The 24,791-nt window shown below is 41.2% G+C and overlaps 1 protein-coding gene across 1 annotated transcript in view; it reads right to left on the reverse strand.

The window, feature by feature from the left end:
* Positions 1-811: 811 nt before the first annotated feature.
* The window catches only part of itfg1 (integrin alpha FG-GAP repeat containing 1), a 161,956-nt gene continuing 137,976 nt past the window's right edge, over positions 812-24,791 (reverse strand). The window contains exons 15-18 of the mRNA XM_038701483.1: positions 17,495-17,619; positions 13,064-13,146; positions 12,145-12,262; positions 812-2,092 (exon numbers count right to left, since the gene is read on the reverse strand). Of these exons, the coding sequence (XP_038557411.1) occupies positions 2,033-2,092; positions 12,145-12,262; positions 13,064-13,146; positions 17,495-17,619 (386 nt within the window). The 3' untranslated portion in view covers positions 812-2,032. The remainder of the gene's footprint in view (positions 2,093-12,144; positions 12,263-13,063; positions 13,147-17,494; positions 17,620-24,791) is intronic.

Below are 24,791 nucleotides of genomic sequence, written 5' to 3' on the forward strand. Positions count from 1 at the left end.
AGTTATGACTGAAGTTCAGTGACTAAACTCTTCTGTGCGTCTCAATACTGTTTCCTAGCTTTCTTTAGGGTCCATGCTTTTATTTTTTAAGGATAAATCACCTAGTTTCCGGTTCTGGTCTGTCTCTCTCTGTCAAGCTTAACACAGCCTGTGGCGTGCACCACCTCCTCCTTGCTTTAATTCTCTCTCTCTCTCTCTCCCAGGAAACACGGGCAGTCGTGTTCCCATCACTTTCAGGGACATTACATAGACTTACATTAATTCTCTGGATACTTACCCTAGACTTAACCTTAAACCAACTCTTCACCCTAAAATTGAACGATTCACGTTATGGAGACACACACACACACACACACACACACACACAGCTATTGACAATCAATTGTGTATATTTGTCCCCACCCCACTACCCCTCCCCCTCCCCATTTGCCATGCTGGGAAGATGTACTCTCTCCATGCATTATTTAGCAGGGTGGCTCCTGAAGTGGTCCCAGAGGGGTGCTGAAAGGAGCCTCCAGGGGTCCTCTGGAAAATTAAAGGCAGTTTAATTTCACTACTGCTTCACTCACTACAAATTTAGATAATGAGGACATACAAAGATGATTATTTTGAATGTAATTTTCCCTCTAGCTTCCCTGCAACAAAACAAACAAAAGATGTTCTTAGAAAGGAATTTCAGGGGAGGAATTCATACGAGCGGTGAATTATGGGTTTGGGATCTAATGTGTGTCTACTTCACCAGCAGCTTTAAGGAGAGTGCAATATGAAAAAGACATGAAGTCTAATAATACACAAATTAAGCAACCCAGAGTGGATTTAAGCAGGATAAACCTTTATTCTCAACCTCAGTAAGTAAACACATTTAGTTTGCTGGAACATTCATTTGCAAATCCACAAAACAAAATAAATTACATACATGCGCAATTAATCATTACTTTAAAAGTGCAAACCACTTGGAAAGGCATGAGCTCATTCTTGTAAAAAGTGTCTGAACATACCAGAGTGCCTGGCACGATTTTAAAAAGACAACAAAAATTATAACTACATCCCGAAACCAGCTGGAGTGTTGGAGTATATAGGAGCGTGTCTTATTCAGCAGGACAAACCGTTTTTTAGACTATTCACTGAGCCTTGATGTAGTAGCTTTAGAAATTTGCAGGATGCAACACAGAAACTCTTATTTTTGGCACTCCCATGATGCACTGTGACACGATCAACTGGGAAAAAGATGAATTTGCACTCTGCAGACCTGAAGGCCATTCATCACTTTTGGTGGGATTGGTAGCAGAAAAATGTTCCATCCACAGAATCATATTGTGTCCATTTTTGTTCACTTTGCACCAGTCACTGCTGCAATTACAAGGCATATTCTATATATATATATATATATATATATATATATATATATATACACACACACAGAATGAAATTTAGTTTAATTTCACAGGTAATAAAATCAGACGGATTTCTTTACAATATCTCAGTCAAGTGAAAAAAACAGGGGAATCAACAAAACAAAGACAAGGGACAGTAACACACTAACAGATTTCAAGTAACAATACACATAACCCTTCCAGTGAATAAACAAACAGCTTATAATATTGTATATTGAGTAATTTGTTGGGCATTTCAACAGAAATCTGTGTCATTTTGTCAAAATAATACTCTCATAACACCACGGATGATCACTCTGTTCACTACAGCCTGTCCAAAGAAATCCCTGCTTTAAACAGAGTGAGTGATCTCCGTTAGGGATTTATCTCGGTGTCTCCATAGCCTTGTTGCAGCTCCTGTACTTCTAACACTGGAATGAATAAAGGAAATGGAACATAAATATTTCACATCTGACTGGAGGACTGGAAAATATCAAAAAGAAATGTTTTGGGGCAGATGAGGATCCATTTATTGGCCCTTGAAATTAGTCTTGAGTGAAAATGTGTGTGTAGGTGTGTGTGTGTGAAGCAGGAAGGAGGGGTGAGGGGTAGGCGGAGGAGTACAGGAGAAGATGTTCTCTCCCATGGTGCAGTTCCCTTCACATGGCATCGAAATGGAAACGGTGGGCTTCCTGCCTCTTCTCTCTGTCGTCCGCTTTCTGAACAACACACAATGAGAAACATCCACCGTCACATATCACAGTCAGTAACATAATCTTTCAACTTGTTCTGCAGCGATGAATGCATAAGACATGTCACTAATGGGCGTGTTTTGCGTGTGTGCGTGTGTACCCGTGTTAACTCTGGCATTAATCTGGATTTTTTTCGGAGTTGAAAACTGAGTCCAAAACTAAATCAAATGAACATTTAATAACAAAAACTATGACGAATAATAGTTGAACGATAATGTGAAAGATGGACAAAGGAACCATACTGCAGTCTGTCTGCCGGTAATGTTAGCAAATAATACTAGAGAGGAATTTATGGATTAAATTAATCCACAATCCCAATAAAAATTAAACAAGAACAAGCATCAAACAGCTGGCGATCAGCTAACTAAGTCTTCCCTCATCACTTAAGAGGTTTGCAATAATTTATCTGGCATTTTCACTGGAAGTTCAGAGTTATCCACACAGTGATCTGTATTTCAGTAAACATTTAACCAAATTCAGCTTCAGAGTGGTCATGCTCTGGTGCTAAAATTAACTGGTTAACTGGGGTGTACATCTGTGTGTATGTGCATGTGAGTACACTGTATTATTCCTAAACCTCAAGCTGAGAAAACAGTTGGGATATACAAGCTGAAATATGCCTTCAGTGACCCCTTGAGACTGGATCAGTGGCTTCTTCCATCAATCGGGACCAAACTAAACAGTGTTAAACCCGGTTGTGTTAGGCCAGGGCCTACGATCATACAGTATATTCACTGATGAGCAAACATGGCAACACAGCCGAAATAAATGGACCCACTGGCAGATAGCTGTTTATTATATCGCTTTTGGTTATGTAACAACAACAAATACCAATTCCTTGGTTAAAAAATAGAGAAAGCCTTAGTGAAGCCTATGAGAAATTGTAGTCTAATTATCAAATCTGAGCAATCACACGAGAAGAGATGTAGCAAGTGTTCAATTAGACTTCTGGCTGGGAAGTTAACCTTTTAATTTTTAATTACAGTGCCACAGGTCACCTCACCTCAATTATCTATCATCTTGGCAAATCCTTCTTATACAAGAGAAATTGCACAACATATGGGAAAACACAAATAAAATAGCTCAACACATCACACAAACACACACACTCTGTCCTTGTGTTAACGTGAAAGGGCCTTCTAAGGACAAGGGTTTATAAAGGAATAATATGTGTACAGCTTGTTATCATCTGTGCATCGAGACACACAGGCAGGTGTGATGGCTGGAGGCAGCGGTGGCGTAACAGCTAAGCTGAGAACAAGCAGACAGACGTGCAGCAGAGACCCCCCCCCCCCCCCCCCCCGTTCCACATGTGACTGAGCCCCCTTCACGTCACACGCTCTAATATTTCCTGCTACGGCGAGGAAAACATTTAGCCAACAGCAGCAATTTTTCATGTTTGTGGTTTATTTCTTTGAACTGACAACTGACATTGTCCTCCATTTTGTAATTTCAGAGAGTGAAATTACAAGAAGAAGGGTGGGGGCGTCGTGAACATTTGCAGCTGTGCTGACACAGTACCAAAACCATATTTTTTTGGGATCCCCTAATTTTACGGTTATAAGTATGATTTTCAACATTTTTAATTCAACGACAACAAAAAAAACCCCTTCTCAAATGCTAATTGACATCAAACCAGAACCAGTTCTTTAAGATAAAATGCAATAAATAAAATATAGTGTAAAGACTGAAGAATACAAACCTGAACAACCATTAGAGCCAGTACTAGTTTCAGACACACTGTTAAACGGACATTATGGTCAGTTCTCAAGTATTGTGACAGTATTTAATTTCCATCCCGGTCACAAATTTCAAGCTTTAAGAAAATTCAATCATTGAAATAGAGTAGTAACTACCTACTACAGATGGCAAGACTCACCAATTTGCATCAATGCATAAAAGTTCAAGATGCAATGGCGATTAAAAAAGTGAGCACTGGATAGCATTTGGAATTGAACTGGAGAAGTATTGTTTCTAACATCTTTGCATTGGTAAAATCCAATTTTATTTAAATACAATTATTAGTCCACAGAGTCCCTGTGTCTTTATTATATAGAAATGTGACCAATCATTTGTTATCAATCATTATACATTTAGATTGATTCCTCCAAAACGGTTTCGCTCGTCTCCACTGCTGCCAGTGGCCTGTCAGCTACTACAGAGGCAGAGGTGTGTCACATTAGAGATCAGCATGGAGGAGGAAGAACATGTTCCTCTGAATTCCTACAAATCAAAGGTTTTGAAAGACTAAAGATTTTCCAAGATGGTAAATGGTCTATACTTGTGTATCGCCTTTGTAGTCTTCCGACCACGCAAATCGCTTAGAATGCATGTCACATTCACACACACTGATGGCAGGGCCCCTGGGAGCAATTTGGGCTTCAGTATCTTCCTCAAGGATACTTCAACATGCAGATCGAACCAACAACCTTCTGATTCCAGAAACAAATAAATGAAGTAAAGTTAATTTATGATTTGCTGTTTGCTTAAGAAAGAACCTAATAAAAAATGTAAAATATGTATCTTTAATGTAACACAACTCCAGTGTAAAACTAAGTCTGTAAACTGAGTCTTTTCGGCATAAAACTCTTGTTGCCTCGGACAATGTTTCCTTGCTGAGCTGCAGTGGATGGACAGCAACACAAAGGAATTTGGTAGTAAAAATATTGTAACATTGGAAGAATCTCACTTGATCTGACTAACTGCTGAACCCTCATAGGAGCTTTGGCTGAACTTTGCTGAGTATTTTGACCTTAATCTCTTAAACAGCAGGATCTTTTCACAGCCAGTATGTGAACTTGCAGCGGCCGACAACTCTTGCAACTCTGTGCAAATATGGGCATGTGAAACTTATTTTAAAACAGAAGGGAAAGCGCAAACCTATCCTGTAATATCGTAGCTGGGCCAGGTGCAGCTAATTTCACCTACTTTGTATCCTTAGTAGTTTCATCTATAACAAACATATTTGTTAAGTAACTTGGAACTTTAGTTGTCAAATTAATGTAGTGGAGTAAAAAGTACTAGGGCTGGGCACGTTAAGGTGTTATTATCGCGTTATTATCGTGTTAACGTATTCATTAATTAACGCCAACAATTATTTTATTGCACATTAATGCAGTTTTTATTTTTATTATTATAATTTAGAAAGTCCGGCAAGAACGGCAGGCGCTCTATGGATAGTAACCATGGCAACGGCTTCTGTGCGCTACACAGCTGTAGCCTATTTAATTTAAGTTAAATACATAACTTTACCTGATAGGCCTACATCTAGTTTTGCGGGGATGCTCTGCCATGTGAATTCCCTCCTGTTGATGTCCTATTTAGTAAACAGTAATAGATTCTGGAAACTCACAAACATTTAGATTTATATATGTTAATGCTCAGAAGGTGCCTACTATGATGTTATGATTGTGGCTCTGGACTCTGATGGTAACTTGTTTTAACAAGCTAGATAAAAGCTAAGGCCCTGGCAGTGGCAAACAGCTTTGGTTTAATATTTGCTTTGATTACATTAATGTTTAAGTTGAGATTTACAAGAAATATTTTATTGCTGCTTTGAAAAGGGAATACTGCTGGTAAAAAGCACCTTATTTATTTAAAGTGTTTACAAACCACTTTTGTGTATAGCAGTATATTGCCCAGCACTAAAAAAAAAAATATTCTCCCAACATGGGATCGAACACACAACTTTCTAGGTGAGAGACTTCAGCATTCCCAACTGAGCTAACTGAACACCATATTATTTATCTAAAATATATATTCTCCCCCACCATCTAATGGATTAAAAATTGCTCCGATGCAAAACTTATTTGCCAGCCCCTGCTGTATATTATTACTTCTTCTTCGAACATACGTATTCAATGTAGTGATGAGTGTGTACACTGCCAGAATTCTACAAGAAGAAGAAGAAGAAGAAGAACGTAGAGACGAAACGTGCTCTGTAGTGCAGTTTGTTCGTTTTGGGCTATTGTAGAAATATTGCGACGTCCATGGAAGGGGGTACACGCGGTTATGTAGATATAACTGGCTCATTCTAAGGTAATAAAAACACAACTATTCATTATGTAAGGTCTTTACACACCACTGAAAACATAGGTATGGATCTTATATTGCATTTCTGTCAATAGATTCTCCTAAATATTACACACTGGACCTTTAAGCAATGACGTTTAATTCCTTTAGTTTCTAATGGCTCAGAAAAACAAAATTGCATCATTTTATATAGCAGTACATTGTAACAAGGTTTGATGGTGCCCAGGATTAAAGGACTGAAGCATGGCATCAAACGTTTTGCCATTTGACAGTAGCACAAAAAACTACAAAGATCCCATATCATCCGGACTAGTGACAGTGCAGTCAATAATGCATTCAGATCCGCTGTGTAAGATCAGTGATGAACTGAAGATGGGGAGAAAATTTGCATCAGTTTCAAAGTATCTGAAGGGAACCATCCTTTTTTTCATTCTCTAAACACTTTGTCTAAATGTTGCAGTAGAGCAGCTCATGTTTTCGTATGGGAAGGACAGAACCCTTAAACTGTTAGAAAAGACCTTTTGAGAAGACTGTCCCCTTTTACTGGACAGCCGGTCCTTCACTGATGTTGACTCATTTGATGGACCCAAGAGATGGACAGCAACATATTTACTGCTTCAGTTCTGATTCGTAATAAAGCCTTCAACTATCTTCTAAGATACCAGGGTTTCACATTGATCGATGTTTCAAATTTTTAAGGAGCAGATGGATTGATGTGATGCTCTTTCCTTTTGATAACCGATCCACTGGGCTGTGCTGCTGTTGAAACCTGGTCTAATTGACTATCCTGGGGATACCAACAAATTGTCATTCAGAGGCCTGAAGCATCATTAAGCAGCAGAGCATTGATTTGTGTCCATCTAAAGGTTTTAATGACACAGTGGTGTGTCTGAAACCAGGTGGAAAGCTACAGTGAGGCATGGTGTAGTCTCACTGGGCTCAACTAATTAAGTCTGTCCTACATGTCCTGCATAAAGACGATGCATCTTAGGTGAGGAGATCGATTACATTCGGCTTCATTACACGTGTTTCCCATCTATTTTAAATATTCCTTTCCTTTCAAACTCATATTCATATATATATTTCTGATTAATATCCATTATTACCCCTGCGAATATTGCATTGCACAGACGTTCATGGGAGCTCTGTAAAAGGCCACGTTAGCTTGTTAAGCAGGACAGCACGTCTTTGCCCCCGTGCTTCTGCCCTCTACCTGACTTTGTTATTAGAAGAGCAAATACCAGAGGCGGCAGTGCAAACACACAGAAATGCCAAATGTCAATCAGCGGGCGCGCCCTGACCTTACTGGATGCCCCGTCGTAAAAGAGGTGGAAGAAGATGAGATATGAAGAAGGATGCGTGCGAACGGTATACAGGATTCACCCTCGATCTTCATTCCCTGGATGGTGCAGGAGGGTATACCACATTAGCCGGTTCGGTCCAGATGTGTGTCTTTCAGTTATTAAGTAAGAGTATTCCAAATAAATCAAATTGTATTTTTAAAAGCTGTCAGTCTGAACACAGCGCTGTAGTATATTGTATAAATAAGTCAGTTTTAGACCAACACCGTGCTACTGGTTAAATTAAAAAAGACAAAGTTTTGATTGATAGAAAGAAATTGTCACGTTATTATTATGCGATATAGGGCCCGTGTGCTAAAATATGCATAGGTTAGAGCGGGTAACAGGAGCTCTATCAAGAAGAATGACGTAGGTACCAGATGCGCTCGGATGGTCATACCTGCTCGGGGTCCTGCGCCTGCCAGCGATGTCACATTATGGCAGCGCCACTCGGATAGACTACATTGTCCTCCATTTACAGACTACTCCCCCCTCCTCCTCCTCACTGTCCCCACCCTCCGGTGAGACACCAACCCCCCCGCTCTCAGGTTAACAGCTCTCACCAGTCTGACACCAGTCTCTCCCCCTCCCCCACCTGTAACGTCTGTGTGAGAAGACAGATGAGGAGACTCCACTCCAACAAGGCTGCAGGCCCTGACGGTGTCCGTCCCGGGGTGCTCAAAGCCTATGCCCCCCAGCTACGTGAAGTCCTCCCACATCATGAAGACCCTGGAGAGACTGGTTCTGGATCAGCGGCAGCCCATGGTCAGCCCTTTTCTGGACCCACTCCAGTTCGCCTACCAGCCCCAACTGAGAGTTGAGGACGGCATCATCTTCCTGCTCAACCACATCTACGCCCACCTGGACAAGCCGGCGAGCACTGTGAGGGTCATGTTTTTTGACTTCTCCAGTGCTTTCGACACCACCCGGCCGGCCCTACTGGGTGAGAAGCTGACAGCGATGCAGATGGATGCCCCCTCGTGTCCTGGATTGTTGACTACCTGACTGGCAGACCACAGTATGTGCGCCTGCAACACTGTGTGCCAGACAGCGTGGTCAGCAACACCGGGGCCCCGCAGGGGACGGCCCTCTCTCCCTTCCTCTTCACCATCTAAACCCAGACTTCAACTACCACACAGAGTCCTGTCACCTTCAGGAGTTTTCTGATGACTCTGCTGTGGTTCGATGTATCAAGGTGACGAGGCTGAGTACAGAGCTGTGGTGGGGGACTTTGTCACATGGTGTGAACTGAACCATCTGCAGCTAAACGTGACCAAGATTAAAGAGCTGGTTGTGGATCTAAGGAGAGCCGAGGCTCCAGTGACCCCTGTTTCCATCCAGGGGGTCCCTGTGGACATTGTGGAGGATTACAAATACCTGGGAGTGCAGATTAACAATAAACTGGACTGGGCCAAGAACACTCAAGCCCTCTACAGGAAGGGCCAGAGCTGACTCTATTTTCTGAGGAGGCTGAGGTCCCTCAACATCAGCAGGACGATGCTGAGGATGTTTTATGAGTCTAGCCAGTGCTATCCTGTTTGCTGTTGCATGCTGGGGCAGCAGGTTGAGGGTAGCAGACTCTAACAGACTCAACAAACTGATCCGCAAGGACAGTGACGTTGTGGGGGTGGAGCTGGACTCTCTGTCGGTGGTGTCATATCACACTACATGTCATATTGGACAATGTCTCCCACCCACTCCATGATGTGCTGCTCAAACACAGGAGCACTTTCAGTGCAAGACTTGTCCCCCCAAAATGCACCACAGAACACCACAGGAAGTCATTCCTGCCTCTGGCCATCAGACTTTATAACTCCTCCCTTTAAGTGTCTGACACTTAGTCAGTTATTAAACTAGACCTCATTACCAATTTTCTGTCCAATATTACCTGTTTAATAATTAATGTGCAATATTCTCTGCTGCTATTTATTCACTTGTCCTTTTTGGTTCACCATAATAATTCTTAATAATGTAAATATTGTACATCCCCACACTCCTTTATATTTGTCTTTATATTTATACTATTATATTTATATACTCTTTATCTATCTACCTTTGACAAGTGTGCAATTGTGACAAAAGAATTTGCCCTCGGGGATCAGTAGTAGTATTTCTGATTCTGAATGTGTCCCTGAGCAAGACACTTAACTCCTAGTTGCTCCAGAGGCGTGCGACCTCTGACATGTATAGCAATTGTAAGTTGCTTTAGATAAAAGCGTCAGCTAAATGAATAAATGTAATGTTTTTCATTGTATAAGTTCTCCCAGAGCCCTTAAATATGATTATTTAACGTCTGAGTTCTCCATCGTTGTTGGTATGTATGTCTGTAAACACTAAACGACATACAACCTATCACAATCTACCAGGTCATCATACAAACGTACAGCCAATCACGTTATGTGACGTTACCGGCAGACGCAGGACCCTGAACCGATCTGACCACCTGAGCACATCTGTTACCTACAACGTAACTAATCAACATGACTGACCCATGAACTAAAACTCAGTGTTTTTATTTTTTTATATTTTTTTACATTTTTATTTAGGATTTCTTAATGAAGTTGTTAAACAGAGTTGTATTGTAAGGCTTTTTCCAAATACCTTACTTTATGTGCTTTCATAATGTACCTCATTGCTAGCTCATTGGTCCTCTTCTCATCTCTTCTCGTCACTGTAAAGTGTTTCACAATTAAACAGGCACATTTTGGGTAAAGACCTCCCACATACCAGCTCCCCATGCACTTTGATGCACTTCTCCTGTTTATGGACCAAATATGATGTCACTAGGTCTGGACGATATGTCCAAAAATGTTAGCACGATAAAAAGCTTCATATCTTTCAATATTGATGATTATCAAGATAAGTATCAAATCGTAAATTTTTTCCAGTTTCAAGCTAGATTTTTGCCGCTGAGTGAAAGTTGAAGAAACCTGATGGTTAATTGTGGTTTAAACTCTTCTTTATGGTCAACACTTGAAATAGAAATTAAGTAAAAGCTTTTTTCGGTCCTTTTCCCTCAACAAAATAAACATCTTAATAAAAAATTAAGTCCTAAGTTGTGTATGATTCAAGTGAATAAAAAACATTTATTGAATATGCTTTGAACATTTGTTATATTGTTATTGAAAAAATTATATCGCGATAATTATTGTTATTGTTTTATTGTCCAGCCCTAGATTTCACCCATGATCATAGGCACACGCCTACATGGACTGTGTTCAGGTTCATTTCAGGCGAAGAGGTCGGAAACCCAAGGTAAAAGTCCCATTCACTTTCCTGCATAGACAATGAGACGTGACTCACAGTTGGCAAACGTCCGTGACTTGGAGAGGCCTCTCCTGGTTGACTCATCAGAAGAAAAGATGATAGATTGTGTTAGAAAATTCTGTATTTTTTTTTTAATAAAAAGCTGAAAGTCTGTGCAGCTAAATCGTAAAGAGAGGAGTGACAGTAACACCCCTGACCAGAGCTTCTGTCAATAGCAGCAGCGGTAACATTAAGTTAGAATAATTTAAATTGTTGGCTTTCAGATAAACCTATAGCATCATTCCATTTTTCAGAAAATATATATTGAGGATAACACTAAAGGAAAAGGATTTCAACTGCCACATACAATGCTTCTTTTTGGATTCAAATCCATAATTTTGCTCATGTGAAGATGCAACTGCTGCAACTATGAAATAATATAATAGAAATACATTTTTATTTGCATTTTCCTACTTTCCTATAACTCTTTTGTTTCTTAACCCTCACATGGCTCCACATAGCCGTCACCCCACACAGATGTCTGCCCCCGTCCACCTGAGAATGCTGCGTCGGTTAAGATAAATCGGATGCTCATGCCCATGTTTCCCAAAAAGAGGGCAATTTGAGCACTTCTGTGTGTGTAACCATGCACACATGCCATCCTGCATGTAGCCACACACACACATAGACACACTTTAAGCGCACACAGTCGCATTGGCAGATGGCTTGGAGAAGATGCCAGCAACTTACTGCACCGCTCAGCCCAGCAGACAGCGTCACCACAGTGTGTGTAGATGAAAAAGGAAACAATCCCAAGAAAAAAAAAAAATTAAATAAGCTAACTTGCGAGAATTACTGTTAAATAATGTTTGTGTCTGTGTATCCTCAATCATGTTATGTTAGGTTAACATACTGTGTGTGTGACTTAAAAAACAACCGGACCAGGAGGAACTGAAGCACAAAACACACGTGAAAAACAAGCATCGCCTGCCTGGAGGGCGTATTTACAGCAGTAATGAACAGCAGATCTGCCATACTGAAAGGACAGAAGCAGGCAATTACAGCTGAACGTCCTCCAGGTTGTGGCCCGGGAAAAGAGAGAGAGAGAGAGAGAGAGAGAGAGAGAGAGAGAGAGAGAGAGAGAGAGAGAGAGAGAGAGAGAGAGAGAGAGAGAGAGAGTGTGTATGTGTGTCTCAGTAGGAGGCTAGAGGACTACAGGACAGGGACATGGAGACCCATCTGCTGGTGGTTGTGACAAATCTGCTCTCTCTCTTACATGCACGCACGCACGCACGCACACACACACACACACACACACACACACACACGCACACACACGCACACACACGCACTCTATAGAAATAAATCACAAGGAAGAGGCCAACGTTAACGTGTCCTGACCTTCTCTTGCCAGTGGAGTATACCAATAATGACGAGGATGAAGACGCACACTCCGATCAGAGCGATGGCCGTCAGCAACACGCTGTTGCTAGGAGTCAGGTACAACTTGGCGCTCCAACTAAAGAGAGAGAGAGAGACAGTGTGTATGAAAAAAGAGAGTTGGCTGTTTTATGTTTCATCGTAGTTTTATTTGACAGAAAAACAATGTAATTACCAAATGGTACACTTCAGCAGAGATTGTGTCCTAATTAAGTGAAAATAAATAAATGAACATCTCTTTCAGAAGAAGCACTGCTCGGTTTCTGGTTTCCAAGAACACTTTGATCTATTTAATGTATCATCTCACAAGTTTAGACTGTATGTGAGAAGAATGCCAAGGCACCTGTTTTTTTTTTTGTTGTTGTTGTTGGATCTCATTTCACTAATGGTGCGTATGTAGGTGTGTGTCTGTGCTGGCATGTCTAGGAAAACTGGCAAGTACACAAGTGTTATGTAGCTATATGGATGAGTGTGTGTGTGTGTGTGTGTGTGTGTGCGTGTGTGTGTTGAACAGCCATCTGGAGCTCCTCCTGGGGTTTGAGCTACATGAACAACGTCATCAAACATGAGAACACATGCTGCCTTGTGAGTGTGAGTGTGTGAGTGTGTGAGTGTGTGTGTGTGTGAGTGTGTGTGTGTGTGTGTGTGTGTAAACAGAGAGTTTGCAAACTCACATCTGGGCATCGTTTTGTAAAGACACACCCCAGATACACTACCTGTATAAAGCTGAGGTAACATTGACTTGATATGTTAAGTGGCATCAGAAGAGGTGGTTGAAGTGTTGAATGGTATCCATAACAACAAAAGTCAACGGGTCTCCCCACACATTACTATTATGTCAACAAAGGAAATGGCAAGTATTGTACGGGTGTTTATGTACCTGCTGGGTTTGTTGTGGGGGTAGGGGATGACAATGAGCTGAGAGTTGGGAATGATGGCAGTCCACTCCTGCTTCCTCACGTCCTGGAAAGACACAGAAAACGCATAAAGTGGGTTTGCACATACATGGTAATACATTATGGTGACGATCTATGCAGCACATGCGGATTTCCATAATGACACACAGACACACTATGTATGTTAAGTCCTCTGGGGCAGAATAACAGGGTCCCATGGTTTTCCTTAGCTACTGTGGTATGGCTATTTTAAGCTGGGCATTTAAGACACAGACAAACTGGTACTTGAAATAAATTACTCTCACTGTGGGGAGTAACACAGATTTCCTAGCCTATTTATGTCTGTGTGCATGTGGGTGTGTATATTTGTATGTGTTGTTAGTATTTCTGCGGCGGTGTGTGAGAGTTCAGCCATCCGCAGAACAAGTAATAATCTCAGTCTCTGTAAAATATACAGTCTTTTCTCATTCTGTATTTAACTCTTCGTAGCTGCACTGAAGTCCGCTTTGAAGAATTCATGACACAGAAATCACATCTGCAGAAACAGGTTATAAGAAGTGAAAGACAAGTGATTCTGTGGCCAGATCACAGCGGGTAGGGCCAAGTGAAGATAAATGTAAAAAATTAAGATGAAAGAACAGGACGCTCTACAACACAATCTCATGCAATAGGGTTGTACACACCTACCTACACACCAACTCACTAACTGTCGATTACTGTCTTACACTAATAAAAAAAAAGAAAACCCTCAGTGATGACAGTGGATTACACAAGAGAAGCAGTTTGAGCTTTGGATAAAAGCACTGCACACATGTAGTGCCAAACTTCCGCCTGATTATAGGTCTAATTAGCCAGAGTGACTGAAATCAGCTATTTGAGATTGCAGGCAGGACCATGCAGCTGAAAGAGGGCTTTTTAAAGAAGGTACAAACCCAAAGTCACATCAAGAATCTGCTGCACCTGAGAGTTGCGTGAAGTCTTCAAAGACAGTTGAAGTATTCTTTAATTCAGACTGAGACATCACTGGGACGTCAGAGCTCGAGGGTTCACCCTTCACCAACACATTTGCCTGCACCTAGTCAACCCTGTTACATAAATAATTATGGTTTTCACACATCATTTAGCATGCATGTTTCAGGTTTATATCCTTTGTTAATTCCTCTTTCAGACGATTTGGGCAAATGGGTATTAAACTGGGAAGACAGTGACTATTAACACACATAGTTAAACTATCAGAACTCAAATTGTAGTGATTTTAAAAAAACTTTGCTCGCAGCACTGTGTTTGACAGGAGTTTGACTTCACAGGTTCAAGTTTCATTTTTAGTAGTTTGCCACCTTAAGGCCCAACACCCACTGGCATCTGGCATAAAACTGAAACATCCAGCATCTGCATACAACAGTGCAGTGATTTCTGGAGGAGCCCAGCATCATCATCAGTTTCTGTCGGCTTTCTTATTCCTACTTTTCCCAATTTTGCATTGTGTCTTGATTTAGCCCCTGCTCAGGGACCCAAGGTTCTGCTCAGGCTCACTGGGGATTGAGAGTTCAGAGATATAAATAGGGGAGGGGGCATCATATTTATGATTTAAAAGCTTTAGCCATGCGTGTAGCTGTGAGGAATTAACATTTCCAGTTCTTTAATTGTTCCTCATAAATTGAGAGGAAACACATCTCGCAGCTATTTTGTGTAAACGCGCGACAACGGCATTGCTTTTTACATAACGAGCACATTCTCGCCGCCAGCCATTGTCGCTTAGCTCTTGGAAAGCGCCGCCGTCGGTGCGGCAACCGGCAGGGGAGCAGAGCTGGAGACGAGTCAGCCTCCACTACTACTGCTGCCTGGGAGCAGATCTGATCTGGCTGTTTGGAAAAGAAAAGTGTTCCCAAGTCTTCATAGAGAAAGAGAGACACTCTGGTTCAAAGCCAGGGAAACTGGCACACTTCGAGAGAGCGAGGGACACAGATACAGAGATGGCGGGTGAGGGAGACTGAGAGAGTGACAAGTACGGGATTGATTAGTGAAGCAAACCACTTTGAGCAGCAAAGGGAATCCCCTGGGTGGAAGATAAGTGAACAGGAGGAGAGAGACTCAAAAAGAAAGGCAGGGAGGTGGTGAATAAGAGAGGGGAATGATTGGACAGAAGATGGAAGATATCCAAGTAGATTTTACAAAACCTCTCCTTCTGTGAAACAGTGGGGAGAAGCTATCATTGTGGAAGAGAAAATTGTAAAGGGCATAGCAGTGGAAATGGAAGGCAGACCAGATATAAAGACTGAGAGAGAAAACAAAAATGAGAGAGGGATAGATAAAGACTGTTGACCAACAGAATGATCCAAACCTGCTGACTAAGCAGGGTGGTGTACAGGTCAGGATTTCTAAACCCTCTCCTCTTTCTAAAGCTTCTCCTCCTCATTACAGGTAGTTACTTCACTCCCTAGTCCCTCTGGGTACAAAAAATACTCTGCATAATGGGCTGCATCTTTAGGCATTCATTAATTCACTTTGTAGACGGAATGGGCGAGGAGGAGGAAAAATGAAAAAAAAAAAAAAAAAGATAACATTTCTTTGCATAGGAAAAGGAGAGTGCGGAAAAGGGGACAACAAAGCAGCTTGTTTGAGATGTGTGTTCTCGGTGCACTACAGCTTCTGAGTCGCGGACCGAACCATCTACAATTCTAATCAGCTGCTTGACAAAGATCTCAGTACCACACGGGACGTGGGGGAAAAAAAAGACCCTGTCGTGCCTAATATTCAGTGCGACAAGTGAGAGAGAGAGAGAGAGTGAAAACAGAGACAGCGAGAGAGCTGAACTGAGGAGTGCTGACATTTTGCAGATATGTAGTGTAGAAATGTGGCTGACGAATACATTGCAAACATAAACCCAATCAATTATTTACTATATTAATGTTACGCTAGCTTGTAGAATGACAGGAGGCGCACATGGGCTGCATCCAGAGAGGCATGCACACGTCCTCTACTCTCACGGTTTGTTTAACAAAAATGAGTTTGAAGCTCAAAGTAAAGCAAAGGTTTGATATTTCTGTTCCAGTGGGGAGCTCGCTGTACCTTTATCAATCCCATAGGCGATGGAATCAATCATTCCATGCATTATACGTGATACGTGGACTCTATCTGTCATAAAATACTGTATATTAGATATTTCAACTCCCAATGTCTCTCCCTCTCTTTAATCACTAGATGGGCAAGAAAGAAAAAGGATTTTACTGCTCAATCTCGCCTCAGTATGCCATATTTATCCTGCCACAATTGGACTGTTTCTAATGAGCACTGCAAAATATGCTTCTTCAAAAGTGACTGCTATCAAAACATTGTTTAGAACTCCTGAGGAAAGACTTATCTTCACTGAGCAGGATTTAGTCTTATAGTGAGAATTCAAGTAAGTGAAACTGAAAATGCTGCAACAAAAACAAATGCCCACCTGCCCGTGTTTAAGAGAATTAACAGGATCCATAAATACAAAAGCAAACCAAAGACTTCCAATAGAAAATTGGGGAGAATGAAGAACTGATTAGCATTGTGTAAGTCTTAATTGTTTTTTGCGTTAAGCTAACACATCTGGATCAATCATTTCACAAACAAGTAAAAAGAAAAGAACTACAGATATACTCTTGTTATGGGCTTCCCTCATTTGCAACCACTTTGAAGACATAGTCATTTGACGACTGATATAAACACTAGTTATCACATATTTTGTTACATATGAAAATAAGAATGAAAAAAAACACCCAAACAAAGAATTAAATGTATTTTTAAGTGAGACGCTTCTGTTTTTGTTCACCATTTCTAATTCGATAAGAAAAAACGTGAGGAAATACACCCTTCAAACAAGTCTCATAATCCTCAGAATAAATGCGTCACATCCAGTCCATTACAAAGTCAAGCCTAAGCAGTAGGTAAAAAAAAAAAAAACATTTTGCTCTCTGCTTATGACTTTAGAAGTGCTTCAACTGCACTTACCATGAATTAGTCCATCATTTGATATTTTTCTTGGAAAGTTTTCTGGTTCTTAACATCCTGATCCTGAGGCTATTTTTGCCTGTCTCTCACCCCCTTTTAAATGCATACACATTAAATGTCTCAGCCACGCATGCCAAACACTGTTATATTCAGGACAGGTTAGGGTGCTCAGAAATGACTTAATTAGGCACAGGAGTGGTTTTATACATGTTCTAAGAGACTTTTAATGCAATATGCACCCAGAGGGTTGAAGGGGTTTTAAATCTGTGGTTGTTCAGCACACCCACTTCAATTTCCCTTTCTGCCATAGCTCTCAGACACACCACTATAACTGTATCTCCCTCAAATATTCTGAGAGACTGTACAGCCTGTGGCTATTCCTACAGGAGTGCTGTGAAGTGTCAAAGTAATAAAACCCTCTCATATTTCCTCACCGTCTCTCCAAGCGGCCGGGGGATGCCAACAAAAAGATGGTCCAGGAAGTTGGCGCTGCGTCCGAGGCCCAGCACAGTGTAGGGCAGCTGGAGGGAGAAGTGAGCTGACTGGCTCAACTGACCGGCTGCAGGAAGGAAGGGAGAGAAAAGACCATTTTTAATCTCATTAAAAGCTGTTTATCTCCACACATAACCACATCAGGATAATTTATGAGCATCTCAAAAGGTATTGTGCCCAGGAGTTCTGTATTTTAAGATTTTGGTCGCTTAACTGTTGGATGGATGGTCATGAAGTTTTGTAAAAACAATAATGATCCCCAGAGGATGAATCGTACTGACTTTGGTGATTTCCTTACTTTGAGTCCCACCATGAGGTTGACATTTTTATAAAAAATAAAATTAAAAAAAGACTCTACGGATTGCCATGACACTTAAAAAATAAAGAAATGCACTTTCTTTCTTTCTAAAGACTTTTTTTCTCGCACTGCCATGAGGTTCACGTCTGTGGTTTAGTAATGAAATGTATTAATAACTATTCAATGAACTGCCACTCAGGATGAACTGTAATAATTTTAATGATCTCTTAACTTGTAATCCAACATCAAGTCAAACTTTCTTTAATATGACCAGATATCACCCATACTGATGACATTCCTAAAGAGCTAAAGTGTGCAAACATGCTAAATTAAGATGGTGAACATAGTAAACATTATTCTTGTCACACATCAGCATGTTCGCATTGTCGTTGCAAGTGTTAGCATTTATCCCCAAGCACCACCAAAGAGGAGCCTCACAGAGCTGCTGTGGCAATAGATTTGTATTTTATATTGCATTTTGGCGCACAAAGGATTGTTTTCACATTTTTGAAGATGCATTGGTTTGTGAGGTCAACATTAGGGGTGCACAATATATTGACAAAAAATCATATCAAAAATGTTGTGGAAAGGATGCAATATTCCATTTATTTTGTGGACCGATGTGTCCATTGGCTGTGTTTAAATAAAGCGATGCGATTCAGAGGAGTGAAAGGAATGCAAGGACAAAAAAGTATGACGATATCAGGCTCAACGAGACAACGAAAACAGCAGAGATCAAAGGGGAACATATCACACACAGGGCCCATCAACTTGTGTTTTTACATATGTTTAAGAATATCAAAATGAATATCGTTATTGCAATATTCATGATCAATATCACATTCTGTCAATATCGTGCAACCCCAGTCAACATTTTCTTCAACTGCCGGCTGAGTGGACTTTGTCATGCTTTTGGCAAGTTACTTGGTTGTCCCTCCTCCTCGTTCTCAACAAACTGGGAAAAACTGCCCTGGCACAGCCTCATGTGCATCACCCATGGCGGTCCGCAGGGACACAAAACAAATTAAGAAAGGATTAAGAAAGAAAATAAATTAGGAAAGTGTACATTTTAACCCCCATCCCTGCTTGTGTCTGACCCTGGTCACTCTCTCGTGCTCGGCCTTGCATATCTGCATATCTAGATTTTTAAAAAACTGATCTTTATAATTATTTTTTTAATAAGGCACATGGTTCAACTCACATCTCTGTTTCATAAATACACTGTTTTATTGCTGCCCCTTCTAAACATTTAGTGAACAAGACAGCTTTGCTCATTCATGACTTTCTGCTCAATGCAACTGATTGAATTGTCAGCTGTGTCTGTAAACTTAACCCTCATTTGCTTCAGTTTACAATACTGTAGCTGCAACGGCCCTATTTTCCCAAAGGAACCATTTAAGTTTTCTGAACTGTAATAAGCTCTGACCTAACCTATCCTGACCATGACTGTCTGTGATAAGACTAAAATGTAGCAAGTTAAACATAATGAGAGGGAGCTACGTAGAACAGCGGCGATGGAGCCAGAGGGACTGCAGCGTGAGACCTTGTGTTCTGACATGAAGAAGCATCATAAGAGATACAAATCGGAGTGAGACACCTGAGGCCAGTCCAACACCTCTCCCTGTCTCCTCGCACAACCTTTCTCCTCCTCCAGCCTGAAATCTCTTTCCTTACTTGCTATTCTCATCCAAGACTTAGTCTTGTTTCCTCCTCTCTGCTCATCTCTCTCTCTCTCTCTCTCTCTCTCTTTCTCTCTCTCCCCCCCCCGATTTGGCCTTACTCATTTCGCTTCCCCTTCTTCTCCTCCCTCCTGCTCGTCTCCCCTCTCTTTCCCCTTCAGCTGCTGTATCTCGCCCACGCCACCCAACTTCCAAATGCAGCCGACATAAATCAACCTCTACGTGGTAAACAAAGAGAGGGAAGGAGGGAGAGAGGCAGCCTCGAGGCAGCCAGTGATCAGAACTAATGTGGATGGACTGCGTATTGCAAGCAGAGAGGAGCACAACGGCTTTGCTTCTTTTTTTATTTAAAAAAAAAATATATATGTCATGCCTCAGTTCCAAAAAAACTGAGACATAAAAAAAAAGAGATTTGTCCAGTTCATTTTTTGGCCCCATCAGCTGGACCTAAGTCAGGCCAGTCCATCTCAGTGCGGCTCAATATTTCTCTTCTTCCACAGTGCACAAATGAAGCTAATCTCGGGAACATCCCACGTAGGGGTACAAATTAATCAGCCACTGGAAGAAAGTGAGTAATTAACGTAGGTAAAACCAGCGGAGTAGTGCAATAAAAGTAGTCCATGATGCTGTAATGTACATGCTTTGGTTCCAGTCCAGTCTGAATGCTGTATCGATCAATCGACTTTTGCCACCTTCTACCACGGGAAGCTTTTCATCAGTCATCTCTCTTTATCGCTCTAAATTTAGCTTGCTTTGCTCTATGAATTATATTTTCCTTGCTTTTTAGTGTTGGGCTGTGGTGTTGTGAATAGGCTGCATAATTGCCTTAATCGCACACCACAGATAGTGAAAGAGCGGGGGAGAGAGACAGAAATATTAGCTTCCAGGAAAAGTTGGGCACAGTTTCAGGACATTGACTTGTTCAGGGTAGAACAAAGCCCTGCCTTCTAACAGGCATTGAAGATGAATCCTGGTGTGTCCGACATTTACCGAGAGGTGCATACGTGTGTACGCGTGTGTCAGTAAAGTGGACAGCTGTGTTCTGCTTTACGGGATTTTACACATACATATTCTTTTTTTCTTTTTATAAATCATCAGTCATAATATGTAGTGCTAAGTTATCTGACTGCTGTCCAAAATTTTTATGGTTTGGTTTCTCAAACGACCACGCTTTCAAAAGCCAAATAATTGTCTTTAACATTGTATTCTGTTTTGCATTGATTTGTTAATTCATGAAGTCATTCATTTATTCCTTTATTTTGTTATTCGGTAGGAGTAGTAATGCTTTTACTCCTGTAATTCCAGCGTAAATACTTTCTGGTTTCATTAATCCTCTAACAGTAAAGTGAATATCTTTGGGTTGTGGACAAAACACGACATTTGAGGACATCATCTTGGAGAGGATGAAGACTAAAGATTTTGGTGATTCCTTGAATTTTCAAGTAGCGCCACTAGCAGGTCAAATTTTCACATATCCAGTGAAACATCCAACACACAAAATGACTTTGGTCATAATGTGACATAAGTAACATTTCTCATTAGTGTCAGCTGTAATTTGGGTTTAGTGCTAATGTTAGCTTGCTCACATGCTAATCTTCGATGGTGAACATGGTAAACATTATACCAGCTAAATATCAGCATGTTATCAAATCACTGTCATGTCTATGTACAGCCTCACAGAGCTGCAAGCATGATTGTAGAGTCTTGAGTCTTGTTCCAAGGTGACTTGCTGCCTGATAAACACAACATAATGTACAAGGAATGTGTGTATTCTATTATACTGTATGAAAACACACATCCCACTGCTGTGAGTCTGCAGAAGATGACAAAAGTCATATCCTGGACATCAACATATGTATTCAATAATTTTATACTGAGGAACAAAATAAAACACAGGGAGCGGTCATACCTCCACATAACTGAAGCTAGGAGGAACCACTTTATGGTGCTCTATTTAGGGCTGTCGCAATAACCGCAAAATTGAAGCCTACTGTGGATGATGGCAAGCACCGCAACAACCGCAATGTTCATACTGTACACTTCAGGGTGTGTTAAATTAATAAATGAGTACTTCAAAAGTTCCACAACCGTAACAAGCTCTGTAACGGTTCAAGGACGAATCGCCATGGGCTGTACGTGACCCGACTACAAACTCTGAAGCTGTAAGTGTTGCAGTGTTTTGTGTTGTTTTACTGTTTATTTTAAAGGTTAGCTAACTTGGCGTTAGCATATTGCGCGGGTAATGTGGCTAGCAGGCTTGGCGATGTTGGACTAACGTTGTGATCCTGAGGGACAGTCCAGAGAAACTGTGTAAAGTAAGCCTCATTTGAAGCTCACTAACTAAGGAGCGTAGTGTGTCGGAAGCCTGCAGCTGTTTTTCATGTTGCTTTCTGTGGAAATTCAGGTACGTATAACGTTACTACAGTGCAGTGGTTAGTTGTGGAAAGCCCGCTCCGCACCAGCGCGCGTGAGTGAGTGTGTGTGCGTGCGTGCGCTGCTGCGGTATGTAAATTGACTCGATAGACGTGCCCTGAAGGTGATGATATAGCTACGTCTGAAAAACACACGGTTTAACTACAATAAAGAGTTTGCTTGGCAATGTTGACTAGCAAGCATCAGCTAGCTTCATCTCTCTTAAAATTATATAATGGCAACAAATTACTTAATTAATGAAAAAAGCAATCATGTTGAGCCCCAACATATTGCCACGGTGGAAATTACTTTACCGCCACAGCCCTAGCTCTATTCAAGTCCAAAAAGTTTTTTTTATAAAAGGCCGGTATCACAAGTAGGCCTTAAAGGACTTTCCATAGAACAATCCTATATAAACCCTACTCATCATCAATCACAAATCACACAATTAAATAAGGTCAATAACAATTTAGGTAAAACATGAAACAGAGCTAAAACAAGCATATTTGACCCTCAGTACATGCAAAGAAACCATGAAGAAAAACAATGTAAGAAACTCTGAACCAAATCACTCTGGGATCCTCACCAGAACATCTGAGCATGCAATAGGCACTGGGATTATAAAAAAACAAAAAACAAAAAAAAAATTCAGATAAAATATAAACAATGAAATGGAGAGTAATGTGGACAGTGATTCCGAAACAAGAAGACAGGTAAGCCAAGAAGGAACATGATGCAGCGAGAAACTGGACTTGAAACTGGCTGATGTCCAGAGAAATTAGGGCATCAAAGAACAAGTATTACATGTCAGTGTAAAGCTCAAACAAAACTAAAATGAAACAACCAAAACTCAAGCTTTCTTACCAGTCCTGCTTTCTTTACACTCACACGAGAAGTGTGGAAATGAAGTCTCAAAATGGGAGGTGGGGGTGTAAGGGTACCACAGTCATTTGAGAGCTTTAAGTTTTCAGTTTTGGTACTGAGCAATCTCATCTATGAATACCCCAATTCCTTTTACCTACTTCTGTTTTTATTATAAACCATGAAGTGGCCTTTTATGGTAATGCCATGTCTTGTTGTTGATATCCACCAATCAAATGCCAGACAGAATAACAGAGCACTGACTGCCCCACAGAAGAAAGAGCAGGAGTGTTACAAATTGTTGCTTTGAGATGGATCCAGCAGGGGAAGCCCTTTTAAATCAATCCACTGGCACTCAGTGCTTCCGACTGAACCCGGTCCACAGGCTGGACAGAACAGGATTTTTGAGGGGATTGGACCTTTAAGCCAGTCTTGGTTTGATATTTTTGACAGACTGCTGCTCTCTGTCAGTAGGCAAGAGGTAGGTGGCTTGCACTCTACCACTCAGCCGGATGGAGTGTGCGTGTGTGTGTGTGTGTGTCTGATGGAGGATCAAGCAGGGTTACATTGCAGGCAGGGAGCCTGGCTTAGCATCTGCTAAGCGGTGTGTGTGCGAGTGTGCGCGCGTGAGTGCGTAAACTGGCTAGGAAACGTGGCCATGGCTGGAGCAAAGCCATTTCACAACATGGGGAGGCTGGCAAAGTGTATTATGCAGAGAGGTGTATTGGAGTGTCTGCCTTTTTTGTGTGTATGTGTGTGTGTGTGTGTGTGTGTGTGTGTGTGTGTGTGTGATTTTGTCCTATCTTACTATGGCAGCGCAAGTAAAGGCCTTGGCAGGGAAAGCCACCCTGTACACATGACTGACAGCCTACAATCCATCTCTTAGAAGACAAAGCGGATTCAAAGCAGCAGGCCTTGGTGTGTGTGTGTGTGTGTGTGTGTGTGTGTGTGTGTGTGTGTGTGTGTGTGTGTGTGTACTCCTTTTCAGAAAGTTCTAAACACACACACACACACACACACACACACACACACACACACAAAATGTGCATCACATTAAACGAGTTAGTGTTCCAAAGCGCAGCCAATGATACGAACAAGGAAACACACAGACACAAACACACACCTGAAAGTAAATGAGATTTCTACAAAACATTTACATTTACTCATTTGGCAGACGCTTTTATCCAAAGCGACTTACATTTGAGGAACAACATAGAAGCATCAATAAAGCATCAATACAGCACGAGATCTACAAGTAACAATAGATAACTAGTAAGAGCTAATAGCACGTATGGCATCAATGGGATAAATACCTAGGGAAATAAGTAAGAGTAAACAAACTAGTGCAATCAATCCAAGAGAACTGTAAGGAGACAGAAGAAGAGCACAGGAAGTGCATGTTAAAAGTTAGGGGTTAGAGGTGTTATAAGAGGAAGTGTTCTCAGAAGAGATGAGTTTTCAAGAGCTTCTTGAAGTTAGAGAGGGACGCCCCTGCTCTGATGGCGTGTGGTAGCTCGTTCCATCATCGTGGTGTCACAGATGAGAACAGCCGGGACTGAGATTGCTCTGTGTGTAGTGATGGCAGAGCCAGGCGACGTTTGTTGGAGAAGCGTAGTGGCCTAGAAGGAAAGTAGGAGTTTAGGTAGATGGGTGCGGTCAGTAGTTACTCTGTATTCAAGCATTTTGGGCTGTGCCATTTGACTAAAAACTCATATCCCGATATTTCATATCACAATAACAATACGAATAGATTTGAGTTTTTTTGTAAATTAAAAGAAATTTCATGAGTTACTGTTGTAATTTCCAACAGTTATACTTATGCAATTCAGAAGAAATCCAATACCATGACAGTAGAGGTTGGTAGGTTATCAAACTGTGGCTAACTTAAGCAAGGATTATACTTTCCGCGTCTGTGAGTATACGAGGGTCCGTGTGACGAAAAAATTCAGAAAAATCAGAAACAAAATCAGAGCGGGTACACGTAGGGTC

The sequence above is a fragment of the Micropterus salmoides genome, unplaced genomic scaffold, assembly GCF_014851395.1.
Source record: "Micropterus salmoides isolate LMB-PRFRI ecotype aquatic unplaced genomic scaffold, ASM1485139v1 Ms_hic_scaffold_6, whole genome shotgun sequence".
Lineage (NCBI taxonomy): Eukaryota > Metazoa > Chordata > Actinopteri > Centrarchiformes > Centrarchidae > Micropterus > Micropterus salmoides.